This window comes from Ambystoma mexicanum, chromosome 12, assembly GCF_040938575.1.
Source record: "Ambystoma mexicanum isolate Mex_15411 chromosome 12, UKY_AmexF1_1, whole genome shotgun sequence".
NCBI classification, from domain to species: domain Eukaryota; kingdom Metazoa; phylum Chordata; class Amphibia; order Caudata; family Ambystomatidae; genus Ambystoma; species Ambystoma mexicanum.
In genome coordinates this window covers 1251456769-1251471561 of record NC_090936.1, presented here as the reverse complement: position 1 = coordinate 1251471561, position 14793 = coordinate 1251456769, and the positions used below count along the sequence as shown (strand labels likewise).

General features: G+C 44.1%; 1 protein-coding gene across 1 annotated transcript in view; it reads right to left on the bottom strand.

Moving 5' to 3' along the window:
* Nucleotides 1-14793, bottom strand: part of WASHC4 (WASH complex subunit 4) — a 1230387-nt gene that overhangs the window by 1142939 nt on the left and 72655 nt on the right. The window contains exon 2 of the mRNA XM_069629940.1: nt 2279-2418. Coding sequence (XP_069486041.1) covers nt 2279-2418 — 140 coding nt within the window. The remainder of the gene's footprint in view (nt 1-2278; nt 2419-14793) is intronic.

Below are 14793 nucleotides of genomic sequence, written 5' to 3'. Positions count from 1 at the left end.
CCCTCGGCAATAATAGCGCCGGATGCCGAAAAAGCATTTGACCGGGTGGAATGGTCATTACTATTTGCTACATTACAGAAAATGGGCATGGGAAAGGACTTTTTTCGACATGATTAGGGCCAACTATAATTCCCCGACGGCCGGAATTGCAGTCAATGGAGAACTCTCGGATCCAATCAGAATCAGCAGGGGAACGAAACAGGGGTGCCCCCTTTCACCTCTTCTCTATGCTATCTTCCTAGAACCCCTCCTGGCTCAGATTAGGGCGACCCCGGACATCAGGGGTATAGAAATGGGAGGGCACACGCATAAGACGGCGGCATATGCAGCCGACATGCTGCTGACCTTAGCAGACCCAAGCAAAACGCTTCCCCTCCTTATCCAGCAAATAGACAACTATGGAGCGATCTCGGGATTGAAGATAAATAAACAGAAATCATCCGTAATGGCCCTGGCGGACGACAAGAAAGAAATATACAAGGCAACTAAAGACCTCCAATTACAAAAGGCAGAAGCAGGTGTCAAATATCTCGGAGTGACCTTGACACCGCGGATACAGGACCTCTACAAAAGGAAACTACCCTAAACTCTTAGAAGACGTCAAAAGCGATCTACTCAGATGGAACCCCCTGACCATCTCATGGTGGGGCAGAATTACAGTCATCAAGATGACGATATTACCCAGACTACTATACTACTCCAGGCTCTCTCCATCCGGGTCCCACCAGCCTTCTTTAAAACCCTCTCCAAAACCATTTCGAAATACGCATGGCAAAACAAAACTCTGAGAGTGTCACATCAAGCACTCACCGCACATAAGTCGGATGGAGGAACAGCGCTTCCCCAGATGAAGAAATACTACGAGGCGGCACAACCGTGGGTCCTACACGAATGGATCACGGACGATTCAGAAAAGTGGTGGGTGGCACAGGACAGAGCAGTGGCAAGAGCAAATCTACGCCACCTCCTATGGAGGAAACCCGAACACAGACACCACAACATTAACCTCAGCAAAGTCATGAGCTCCACCTTGGAAATTTGGAACAGAGCTACAAAAAAAAGATCTCCAACGATCGATCCAGCCCCTTTCATACCATACTCCCCCTCCCCACCCGGCCAGGAAAGGGGCTCCTTTAAGAAATGGTGAGAAGAGCACTGCACGAAAGTGGGAGATGTGATTGAGGGTCATCAAATCAGATCCTTCCAAAACACCCGGGAACTGCTGGGCCTTACGGAAAGGGACAGATATCAATATGAGCAACTCCACCACTGGCTCACATCACCAAGAATTACAAAGGCCTGGACAAGAGACCTCACCCAATTCAAGACCTATATCATGACCCATACGGGGGAAACAAAACTTATGTCCACTCTTTACAAATTCATCAACGCAGAAGAAGAAAACGTCACCTGGCAGTATATGAAAAAATGGGAAGTAACCCTAGGGAAACGAATTACGAGGGACCAATGGTCATATCTTTGGCAAGTAATCCCGAAATGGACACGGGCAGTACAAACGAGGGAAGCCTGGACAAAAATGATGATTCAATGGCATTATACGCCGGAGAGAATCCATAAAATGTTCCCAACAACACAAGGCAAATGTTGGAGGGGATGCGACACATTGGGAACCTGGAGACATATCTGGTGGGACTGCATTGAAATACAACAATTTTGGGAGGAAGTGAAAGCTCAAATGCAGGCAATCTTTGAGGGCGCGGCCAACCTGGGAGTGGAAATTTGGATGTGCGGCTTGTGGGCCCCCCGAGATAAGTCCTATACAAAGACACAAAAACGGAACTTCATGGGATTTCTCATAGCAGAGTGGCTAGCCATTGCGCAAAAATGGAAACAAACCCCCCCCCCCCCCCCAACCACCCAAGAATGGCTCCGAAGGATTTGGACACATGTAGCTATGGAGAAGGTCACGTACGATCTTCAAGGGGACAGACAGAAATTCGCCACGGACTAGGGAGAAGCCATCGATTTCCTGCAAGGCGACTATATACAGCAATGGTGCCCCCACAACATCCGCATACTTGATATGTTCACAGCCTAAACAAAAACCATTTAAGGTTCGCAGAGACAGTGCAAAGACATTAAGACCGGTGAGGAGGGGGGAGGTTTGAGGGACACTGTTGAGTCCTGATGCTCTTGTTTAAAAAATAAAAAAATAAATGCCAAAAAATATGAAAAAAAAATAAAAATGAAAGCCCAAATTAAACATATTTCAAGATTATGCAAGAACAGAAGAAATGAGGGGAAGAAGCTGCCAAACCTTCAATGCAATGGGGTCGAGGATGAAGTCCCAGACATCGCCTATGGAGTCATCCAGGGCATTCTCAATCCTTCTCAGTTGGGAGGTGTAATCCTCCAGAAACTTCCCATACTGCTTCAGCTGCACTTCAGCGTGGATTTCTACAAAGAAAAGAACACACATTGCCATAAGTTAAGTTACAGTTGAGACTTCACATACAATTGAGATGCAGATAAAGATTTGCCCTTTTGTACAAAGTGCCGCTATAAAGCAGGACTTGCAATTAACCTCCAAGCCTTTAAGTGATTTAATCCTTTAAACACATTGTAGGTATTCCGATACAAGAAAGGGAGTAATAAATCACACGCAGTTATTTAAGCAAGTTAAAATAATATAGAAAAGTTAAGCATTAGAAAGAAAATCATCTGTCACATGGCCTTGAAATATGTGGCCAGATGTTCATGAGAGAAATATTGAGATGTACTTTTGCCAGATATGCATGCGTCGCCATAGGCATTGACCACTTCCATACTCTGCAAGACCTCCCCTCTCGTGCTTTGCCCAATCTCATGCCCATTCCCAATAGCGATGGCAGCAGATGAAAGCGGAGACGCATGCAGCAGAGGGATAACAGTACTAGCAAGAATGGCAACATTTCAAAAGCAGCACCTTTATAGGATTTGAGATTCAATATGTCGGCAAAGCTAAAACTCCAGCCCCAAATCTTGCTCTTAATTTGGGACATTAGGGCCAAGTCATGCATGTTCCAGTCAACGGCCCAATTTTCTTCTCATGAAAAGCCAAATAGCGTGCAGGTCATTTTGTGCTGTCTTACTTGTCCTACAATACCAGGTAGGGTATCATCGAGAGAAGCACACCTCTTAATGAAAAGGATACTATGTCTAGTGGGTAATGAATGTTGTAAGCACAAGTTCTACAGAAAGACGGTCAATCTTAATGCAAGAAAGAAGACCCAGTGCACCAGGGCACAGCTTACCTTCTAGTTTAACATCAGTGGATTGAATATTTATAGTACATATATAAAGGAGGGTGTGTTATCTTTCAATAGGCCTTCCCTAGAGAAGCCACTGGTTTCCCGGATGAATCTCTTTATGATACAATAGTTGAGAGTAGCTTCTTTGGTAACTCGCTGAATGGTTTATGGTTGTTTGGGCCATTACTTCGATGTACACACAAATACGTGAAATCACTCACTTCTCGCAATAAATGGTGGCTAAAATGCCACGTTCTGGTAGTCTTAAGATTTTGATTTGAAGGACATGATATTACCTTGAGATGGTTATTAGTGGAACAAGCCATTAAGGCAGCAGGTCAGCAAAGTAAGGCCATTAGAACTTTGATCCATTCATTGGATTTTGTAGCCAAGCCAAGCCACACGTGCCGTTCCCGATTTAGATGTAAAATTGTTAGCAGCGGGCATGTCTGCTATATAAAAGGTTGAAGAGCAGTGGAGGAGGGTACCGAGGGTATTCTTGCTCCCCCCCCCCTGCTAATACACATCCCTGCTTTAACCGTACGGAGGTATTTTGTGGCAGTTTAGCCGCTTAACACTCTTATAACTGGAATCATGTTAAACAATTCCATAAACATTACTCATCGGGCTTCGAATTCTAACAAAATGACAACCCAGTTGCTAGCAGGTTTGAGACCATCTCACAAAATAATTGCTACATGTTTTTTGTTTTTTCAATCAGTTGAGTTTGTTGTGAATAGATTGAAACAATTTCACAAGTGGCTATTCCCCAAAATATATCCATGACTAAACTATCAGTCGGCTCAATATTAAAGGCAATGCCATCATTTAGTCTTCAATAGAAAGCATACCTCAGACAACCGCCATGCGTCTACTAGGAGATCTCAGCAACCCAAACCTCCCAACTGACTTCCTGAGTAGAGGGCCGGCTATTCAGTGGTATCCCCTTCCCCAACACTAGTCCCCCCGACCCCACACACATACACATGTGAGCTCACTCAGCTCCTGGTTGTTCTAACAAGCAAGAGAGGGCCTCCACTCCTGTCCTCCACCTGCCTCAGGCGCCTGATGAACTCTGGCATATGCTTCCAATGAGACGCTCCAGGGACCGTCTCCCACGAACATGATTTAGCACACTGCATACTCAACATGAACCCTACAACCCTGTTACTAGTCATCAAGGAGCTAGACCCTTCTTTCTACCCCCAGCTGACATGGGATGAGAGCCCCCCCCCCCCCCTTTGCAATACAAATAAAAAAAACTGCACAAGGAGGTTAGCTATTTTATTTATTTTATACAGGGGGGTGGAAGGAATTGAGAATACAGGCGTGTGAGGTATTGAGAATACAGGCGTGTGGGAGGTACTGAGAATACACGGCTGGGAGGTACTGAGAATACACGGCTGGGAGGTACTGAGAATACACGGCTGGGAGGTACTGAGAATACACGGCTGGGAGGTACTGAGAATACAGGGGTGGGAGGTACTGAGAATACAGGGGTGGGAGGTACTGAGAATACAGGGGTGGGAGGTATTGCCCAGTGCCCATCAGAAGAGCAATACCTGTTGAACTTCCAATAACCAGACAACCATGGACAGTAAGGTATCCATTGAGACAACCCTACCAGCAAATGACACGAAATGAAGATTGCTTAAACACGGTCTCAGAGGAAACTCAAAAGGCCTTAATTGAAGATTAATGGCGACGACACAAGGGCCCAGACAGACTCACAGATGGATGAAACGACAACCAAAAGATGACACACAAAGACGAAATGTCGTGAATAAGGATATCATGAACTTAGAAGGAGAGACGATGTTGAAATATAAAGAAACAACTGCAAAGCAGGATGAAAATATTCAACCAGCTAACACCTGTACATATCCTTGAAACCGCAAGAAGCTAAGAAAACAGTGCGGCTTGCTATGCTTAGTAGAAGAATAGAGCGGCAAGCCCAACTATACATCTACCTCAACAAAGCAAACTATACAAGTGCGAGTCCACTTTATACAAAAGCAGAATTAACCCAGGTTACTAGGGGTCAAACAGGACAGGATTCGTATTCCAGCTAAAACAAGAAAAGACGGCGGAATGGAAACTCAGCAAGAAGCAGCTCGTGCCTGGGAAGTCGGTGTCAAACCAAGAGAGGGAGGCAGGCAGTAGCTTTGGAGAATCAAAACTTAAGAGCAGAGCAGCCTGCCCCGTGAAGGTCGAGATAAGAAGGCCCAGGCAGGTGGCAGGCCGAAATGAGAATTAAATGCACAAATAGAAGGAAAACTAAGCAGAGTCACGGTGTGCTAGAACGTGACCAGCCAAGCGAGAAGAGGCACCTACGCCTGGCTGTCTCCCAAAACAGAAGATATTATGACTTTTCCTGACGAGAAGCTACAGTTTCGAGGCCGACCACAGCCAACTAATTGACACATAGCACTAAAGTACTGATTGATGGAAGGGAGGCTGGGTGAATCTTGGGGAATCCTGCATCTGGGTGACCATTCTGCATGCTGCTAATTAAAGTGGAAATGTATGCATGGGGTTGAAGTCAACCCAATCACAATGGACCAAATAATCTAGGATCCTATGGATAGTAGAACCAACGAGACGTCGTACTTTTGGTGACGTCTACATGAGTAATGTTAGAGGTAAGGGCGTAGACGCCCACCTGATAATGTTTATCCAATCCTCACACTCCGTTACCATATACAGATATAGCACCTCTACTTAAGTTACCTTTTCCAACCAATAGAATTGCATGACAAACAGTGTTACACGTCAATGATGACAAATTTTGGGTATAACTGTTACTGTTTGAATGAAGAAGTGGGGAGTTGAAGCAAGACGGGCTATCTCATCACTGTTGATTTCCATGTTTCCCCGTTTTTTGTACTCGTCATTAAACAGACTACCCTTTGCCAAACCATCGAGTTGTCCTTATGGATTGGTGTTGGAGTAAGAAATCCTGCACCCCTTCCACCTCAAGGTGCAGCTATCTCGTCTTAAAAGTATGACAGAGTGAGCTCTGACTCTATGGGCCGGTCAGGGGTCACTCGCTCTCGAGTACAATAGTGTGGCGGCCGCTGCACTATAGTTAAGTTGAAAACTGAGGTCCATCGAAAATAAAATAAAAAATGAATTGTTAATAACCTTTGACTTGTACAATGAATTTGGCTGACATTTTGCAGAAAGAATTGTATGCATCCCCCCCCCAACACCCCCACTAGACCTTTTGGGAAAGATCTGTTGCAACAAAATAAAGAAGTTACTAAGAGGAAGAAAAAAAAATCCTCAGTTCTGGCCTAGTCCCCATGAATGCAAAAGGCCCCATTTTGCCAGAGCGCAGCAAAAACCGCTGAACAGATTTGGGCCAGATATGAAACAACTTGGGCACAAAGCCTTGACTCAATTTCCAGGTGGGGGGAATTGGGGGTTCTGGACTTATGTACAGCAGCATTTTTTATATTTGACGGAGCAGGGAGTGCCCCCTTCTCCCAGGATAAGGATATCTCCCATGATGCTTTGCAGAAGAGAGGCATTTCAGAAATGAAAGAGACACCATTTTTTTTTCTTCTTTTCGATGCGAAAGATAACCGCTGTTATTCCCACAACTACCCAAAAATAAAGGCAGAAAAATGCCATTTGGAGGAGGAAAAAAAAAGATTAAATGCCATCAGGCTACAAGTGGAGGTGGTGGGGAAGAGGGCACTATGTGAAATGTGGTAGTTGGGGTTGGGGGGGGGGTTGGCTCAAAGTTAAGAGCACAAACGATTTCCTGTAGCCGTGGTTATTCAGCAGTATACCCACGGGTACAGAAAAGGAGATTGGGAATGAAAGTGCGTCACATGGAACAACAACAGGTTGGGGGGGGGGGGGAACATAAGTTTATGACTGGGGGGGCTAGGGAAACTTGTGTTCGCATTTTCTCCCAATACCTGCAGTTATCGAAAGACTACAGATAACTGCAGCCTTCTGTGGTACATTAATATTATAGTCACGGTTATGGAGGAAAAAGTTTTAAAAAACAAAAAAGGGAAATAAAAACACAAAACGTGGGCACAGCCAGTGGCTGGAAGTGTTTTAAATTATACCACATGCGGCCCATTCACATTTTAAAATATACAGTGAGCATGGCCAAAGGCCACGGTCAGTGGTGGACGAACAACTATGGTATAACAAAGCCCTTCAAATGTACTGAAAAAAGCTTTAAAGTTTAGTTAAGTTGACCAGAGTTATCGTAACAAAACCCTTGAAAAGTAGCACATAGGGAAAGTCATGACTGGCTTAACTTTCCAGTGCCCTCAACATTTTCAGTTGTTTAACTCTTTCCAGTGCCTTCAAGCTGCTTTCTTGCAGCCCCTTACTCGATGTTTATATCTGCTGCCTGCTTTTCTGAAGATCCCTGTAGCAATTCTAAAGATGGCCGCCGTCTTTTCTTTTTGCAGAAGGTAGTGTGGCTGGCCTCCTTTCTTCCTCCTGCACTCTCATTGGCCACCTGAGTGCATTTTTCAACCAACTGGAGAATAGCAGGCTTTAGCCGGCTCCCTCACCAAGGCCCACTTCCTAAGGCCCCTGTCTGCTACCAGGACGCTACACAGAGTTCTTCTTGCACCCGTGCACTTCAACCTCCACAATGCTACCTCAATCTTCAAAGAAATCAGGACTATCTTGACATTCATACCTCCTTAACTATGGGTTAGTTTCCTCCTTTGTGGACACACTCCTACCCTCTCTCGATTTCTCTTCATTCCCTGCTCGTCTCCCATGTTTTTCACTCTTGATTGCATACCATTTTACATCTACTGCTAGCATTTGAATCCAACTGTAAATTCAAATCTAGCTGTGTTTTGTATTTTAGTTGAAAGTCAAATCTAGCTGTGTTTTTTGTAAACTTGCTGTGCCCTTTGCTGTATTGAGTGCTTCTGTGTAACCTGCTGGCTCAGTTACTTCTCCGTACCGTTCTACTTTTACTCCTACCCGCTGTCCCTCTCCCTATTCTCTCTACTCTCCCATGGTGCTTTCTGCTTCTTCTATCTTCTCCAACTGCTTCTCCATGGACTATCCTTCCCTTCTCACCAAGTCTGGGAGGAAGAAGTTCAAAAAGGATATCTTGGGCTCCACCCCTGGTCTTCCTATCGATGACACCTATTCCAGCGCTTCCTCCAGACAGATCCTCACCGACAACCTCTTTGTCGTTCCTTCGCCAAATCTATGGACTCTTCATATGATCTCTGTCCTCTCTCCTCCTCTCCCATTAATGGTGGCACCCGCTGGGAAGCCCTTATGGACCCCTTCGACTCCTCTAAGGTCATCATTAATGTCTATCTAAATGGCACTGTCCTGGTCCAAAGCCCTCAGGCCAATCTCCTCCTCTTTGATAGGCGCTTCCCTCGACTCAATTTCTTTTCATCTTCTGCTGTCCCCCTTCTACCCCCTTATGCTACCTTGCCCGCTCGTCCCTCCTCTCTTGCCCCCCCCCCAGGCCCCTTCTTCACCTCGGCAGGGCATACCTCTGATTTGTACCCCTCCCCGGAACCCTTTTAAGGCTGGCAATCTTCTTCATCTTGCCACTCTCACTTTGCTGTCAAACACTCCTCTGACAGCTGTCACCTCCTGGGAGAACTGGACCTTGATGTCCTCGGTCTCACCAAGACATGGTTCACGGCAAGCTCTGTCACGAGCTTGACACACTCCTCCCTGACAGCTACAAGATCCTCTCTGCACCCAGATCGACCCGGTCTGGAGGGGGTGTAGCCCTGATCTCCCCTCAGTGGATTCCTGACCATCATTCCCACGCAGATATACTCCTCTTTCGAATGCATTGTCTGCAGGCTCGCTCTCTCTCCTGGCTACTCCCTTACTGTGGCTATCTATCGGCCTCCTGGTCAGACCACTTCCTTTTTCTGTGAGTGGTTGGACCTCTCCTCCTCCTTACTGGCCTCAACCACTCAACTCCTCCTTCTTGGTGACCTCAATATCCATCTAGACTCTCCTTGTTCCTCCTCTGTACTCTTCCGTGACCTCTGCGATTCCCTGCACCTTTCTATCCTCTCTCCTGGCCCAGCTCACTCTGCAGGGCACACACCTGATGTTTTGATCTCCTCAGACTTCCCCCCCTCTCCATCCCTCTGACCACTCCTCTCTCCTGGAGCGGTGTCTCCCTCTCTACCCCCCGAGGCCAAGCCATCCCCAACACTGCCACTTACCTGCTCGGACATCCGTCCCATGAAGTGTGTGTAATTTGAGGATTTTGCTGCCACCTTCTCTCCCCCCTCCACCTTTAGCTGACTCACACACTGACATAGCCTTTTCCATGCTCTACTCTTCTATCTCCGATGCTCTTGCCCCTGTCATGAGGATCCGTTTGAAGCCCAAAGCCAAGTAAACTTCTTGGTATGACGCTGACCCAGCTACCCTGAAGTGTGAGTGCAGGGTGGCTGAGAGGAAATGGAGGGCTTCTTGCTCATCCTCTGACAAACTGGCTTACCGCCAGCTCCAAATGCAATACCAACTCTCTGTCCATACTAAAAAGAGTACACATCCAAACCTGTGTCTCTGCGGCATCTAACAACTTGGCCGAACTCAAATCTGCAAGGAGCTGGCCAACATTGCTGCAGTCTCTACCTCTTCTGTCGCCTCCCGGGCCTTTTGCACAGCCCTTGCCTCTCACTTCATCTAAAAAACCCTGGACATCCTGTCCACCCTCTCTCCACCTACCCCGGCTCTCCCTTCTTCTACAAACGCTGGCCCTCCTGCAGCCGCCCTCCCAATCTCCTTCTCTTCCTATCCCCTTTTCGCCCCCGACTCTTCTGCATTCGACACAGTCAACTATAACATCCTGCTCAACCGTCTCCGTGACAACCTGGGTATCGCTGATCAGGCTCTGGCCTGGCCGACCACTTTCCTCTCTGATCGACCCTCCCAGGTCCAACTTGGGTCCTTCCTTTCCTCCATCTCCCTCCATAACTGTGGTGTTCCCCAAGGGTCTAACATTTCACCTTGGCTGTTAAACCAATATCTGGTTATCGTTGCAAAGCCCAAGAGAACATAAGAGAAAGGATTCACAGTAACATGCAAAATGCTGTTATGGGTGACATAGCATTATGGGGGAGATCAACAGGAGCTTGACCAGTTAAGCAGGTCAGGACTTTAACAATGTGCTGAATTTCAAGGGGTTTGTTGCAATAAATGTCAACAACTAAACTTTAAAGTTTTTTCAATTAACTTTTTGTTTCTGGGGTGTGGAAAAAAAACCATGGTTGAGAGTTAAGGGGATCAGATTGAATGCAACAAATCCCCTGAAATTCAGCTATCTCATTTCGAGAAAAATTCACCTTAAATATGTGCCCCCTGATGCTCAGCGTGTAATCACAATGACATCACTGATATCATATATGATGCCAGATATGACATCAATAATGACATCAAATGTAACATTACAGATTAAATAAGTTTGAATATTTGTATCGACCGCTTGATACACATTTTACTGCACTTAATAACAAAACGTGGAACAATACACGGAGACAGGAGTATGAGGATTCTGTGTGGCGCATTCCTATGTAGTACTTATCAACTTATAAACTTTAAAATAAAAATATGTAATGTTATACAAATGATTTGAATTTCATGTATTTGTAAACATTGCGAGTAAGGTACCTAATTCTGGCAAATCTATTTCAGGTATTTCGAACATAATATAAGTATAAGTAGAAGTAAAAAAAAATAGAAAAAAGTAGAAACCTGTTTAATAAGGTTTGTGAAAATAGTCAATGTTCACATTTAAATGTACAATTCTCCTCACCGTAATAACTAACACTTTCTAAATGACAATTTGTATGCACATGCAAAAGAATGTGCGCGCCCGCGTGCATTGAAATATATAAACAAAAAATGTGAAGTTTGGTTAATATGAAACAAAAATCTCTTATGTAACAATTGTATACCGCACGTTACATTTAAAGAAACATGGGCAGAATACATTGTACTGTGGGATTATGAAATATGTATAGATGTTATGATAAAAAAATCAAGAGTTGTTATATTTAAAAATGTCATTAATCAAACCAGTGGCATCAGTGATGTCCTAATGATGTAATCAGGGACACCATCAGTGACGTCCTCTGCGGTCATACGCTACGCAAAAGGGAGCGCACAGTTAGGTTGTATTCTTCAAAATGAATTTGCTGATTTATTTTGTTATAGTTAAATCTCATCACCTTAACTCTTAACCAAGGTTTTTTCCACTGAATTTCAAAAGTTTCACTGCTATGTATTTTTCATGTTAAATCTGATCACCTTAACTCTCTCCTAACTGAAGTTTTTTCAAATCAATTTCAAGGGTTTTGTTATACCACAGTTTCTTCGGGCCCACTAGCCATGGCCACTAGGTTTCTTTGAGGCCCACTAACCATGGCCTTTGGCCGGGACCACTGTACTTGCTGCACCAATAGGTTCCTTTGGGGTCTACTAACCATGGTCTTCAGCCATAGACACTGTACATGTTGCACCAATAGGTTTCATTGGGGCCCAGTGGCCACAGCCTATACATGTTGACCCAATGGGTTTCTTGTATAGGCCCACTAGTCATGACCTTCGGCACAGAGACCCATTTCGCCCTGCCTATGAGATGTGCTGCAGGTGTAAAATTACTTTTTTCATTTCACTCTCTGCCCATGCACGCAGGATTCCCCTGGTATTCCCCTTGATAAAGCTCGTAATTCCAAAACTCTATTTATTATTCGTATTTTTTAAAGCGCACATCAGCCCGTGGGCATCGTGGCGCTTTTACAGATAATCATTGCTGGTTACAAAGGTTAACAGTTACATAGAATTTGCATTTATATTCACCTTAGAGTTACATATAAATTGCATTTGCAGTTCGGCTTAGAGTTTTATGTCAGCCGCGGATAGCTGTAGGCCAGTGTTATGCAAAGCTAGGTGAACAGCGTTTTGAGAGATTTGCGAAAGGAGTACAGAGAGGGTTCTGCTCTAAGAGCGTTGGGTAAGGCATTCCAGAGTTTGGGCGCTATGTAGGGGAAGCCGATGCCTTTGGCGTTAGCTCTTTTCATGGGGGGTACGCAGAGTTGGTTAGCGTGGTGGCTTCTTATTGGGCGGGCAGAGATGTTCTTGGAAATGGTTTCTGATAGGTATAAAGGGGCAGAGAAATTAATACGTGTGTGTAAGGGTGAGGATTTTTGTATTTATTTCACTGTCCTCAGAGGCACTCAAGTACCCCCACAATACCCTCAGTTTTTTCCTCCCTGGCCCTCTCCTGGCCATCACCGTTTGGTTCAAGTGATGTATTTCCTTCTCAAGTTGGACTGGATTGAAATGAGAGTGCTCAATTTCAGGGGTTTTGTCGCGTTAAAGCTGATCACCTTGGTCACCATCTGGCTACTTTTTAGAAGCATTACTTATTATATTCCCTAAACCAGATAAAGACCCTACGATCCCCAGTAACTATCGACCCATTTCCTTCACCAACATTGACAGCAACGTTTTTGCTAAGATACTAGAAAACAGAATTGAATCCTCACTCCCTGCTCTCATTAACTCAGACCAAACTGGCTATGTGAAAGAACGCAATATATCCTCGAATGCTAGGCTGTTACTTAATGCCATTAACTTAGTGACTAAAGACCAAAAATAATATAACAAGGCTACGCAGCCATAGCACTAGATGCTGAAAAAACATTTGACCGTGTAAATTGGAACTTCATGTTTCAAGCTCTACACTGGCACGGATGTGGTGATAACTTTATTTCTCTGGTCAAACTTCTATATTCATCCCCCAAATCCTCTATCTAAATAGCCAAACATCCTCCTTTTTTTCCTCTACTTAGAGGAACTCGGCAGGGCTGCCCCTTTTCACCTATATTATATATTCTTTCAGTGGAACCATTATTGGAATTAATAAGATCCAGTAAAAATATCCCAGGCATTCCTGCTGGTACCTCATGTACTAAAATAGCAGCGTATGCGGATGATATCCTTATCAAAAATCCCAAATCTCGCCTTCCCAATCTACTTAATGCTTTTTCTCAGTTCGGTCAAGTATCAGGTTACAAATTAGAGAGAAATCAGAAATCATGCCCATAAACTCCTACTGCTATAAACATGACATTGATACCTTCAGTCTTAAATTGTGTAGTGGCTCTATAAAATATCTAGGCATTCTATTTGCCCCCACAATTCAAGACACGGTTAAAAGTAACACTAAGATTTTGCTGGACAATCTTAACGATCTAACATCCAAATGGTCCCCCCTTTACCGTATTGTACTATACTACTTACGGCTTCTTTGTCCCATTATCTCTTTCCTTTTTTAAATCGATATATTCTATTTTACTAAACTTTCTATGGGGAGTAACAAAAAGTAAGAATTTCATTAACCAAACTAAAAGCTCATTATGAAATGGGTGGTGTTAGATTTCCAGACTTCAAGCTATACCACTCTGCATTCCTCCTAAAGCAATCCCGCTACTAGATTTCAGGATCTGCAAACCCAAACACTCATACATGGTGTACGTTAGAAAAACACTCTGCTTACCCTTACAACGTTACGTAGCTCATCTACATATTTAAACCTACATCCATGAATGTCTTGGACCCCATCAAAGCACCCATCTCAGCCCTACTAACCTTTCTCTTCCCTCATACCAAAACTCCCAATAAGTACCTCTCCCCTTTCATATGGCATAACAAGAATATTGAGATTAATAACAAGGCCTTAAATCGCAGATCTTGGATCAAAAACGGAATTAGATTAATTCAACACATTATCGATGGCCCTTCCATTCTCTCCTTTCCGCAAATATCTAAATTTGCTACTCCCAGAGCAGACTTTCAGTACTATAACAAGTTAATTAATTCCTGTCTAGATGCACTTAATCACTTCTCTAACGAGGTTCTATCTCCAGGCGCCTTTAGACTGCTACAGCTCACCATGAGCAATGATGTGAGCCTCAACATTTTATAAGATGTGAGCCTCAACATTTTAGAAGATGTGAGCCTCAACATTTGAAGTTTGCTCTATTCGTCTTAAATGGGAATACGACTTAGGATGCACGTTTGATGATCATATTGGTTCGGTTTATTCCCTAAAATCAAAAATATATCTGTTTCAGCAAATATAACACATTTTATCTTTATTCATAGAGCATTCATTACTCCTGCTAAGCTAGCTAAGTATAAACCTAATCATGATGCTAAATGTTGGTCATGCGGTCCGACTCCTGCTTCATATATGCATATGTTTTTTTAATGTCCTTTTATCTTCAGGTTTTGGCAAGACATTTGGAAGTCCATTAAGCTCAGTTTCTCAGTCAATATTCCGTCATCCTTTTTAAATATCTTTTTAGGAAGTCTGGCATTAACCACAAGCATCTCCCCTGACTCAGCCAAACTTTATGATTTACTCATTAGCATAGCTTTGAAATGCATTACAGCTAACTGGAAGGACTCGATCTCTCGCTATCAAAGGATGGTGGAACTCGATCTGTCACATTCATAAAATAGAACTGTGTATGGCTAGCAATTTAAATAC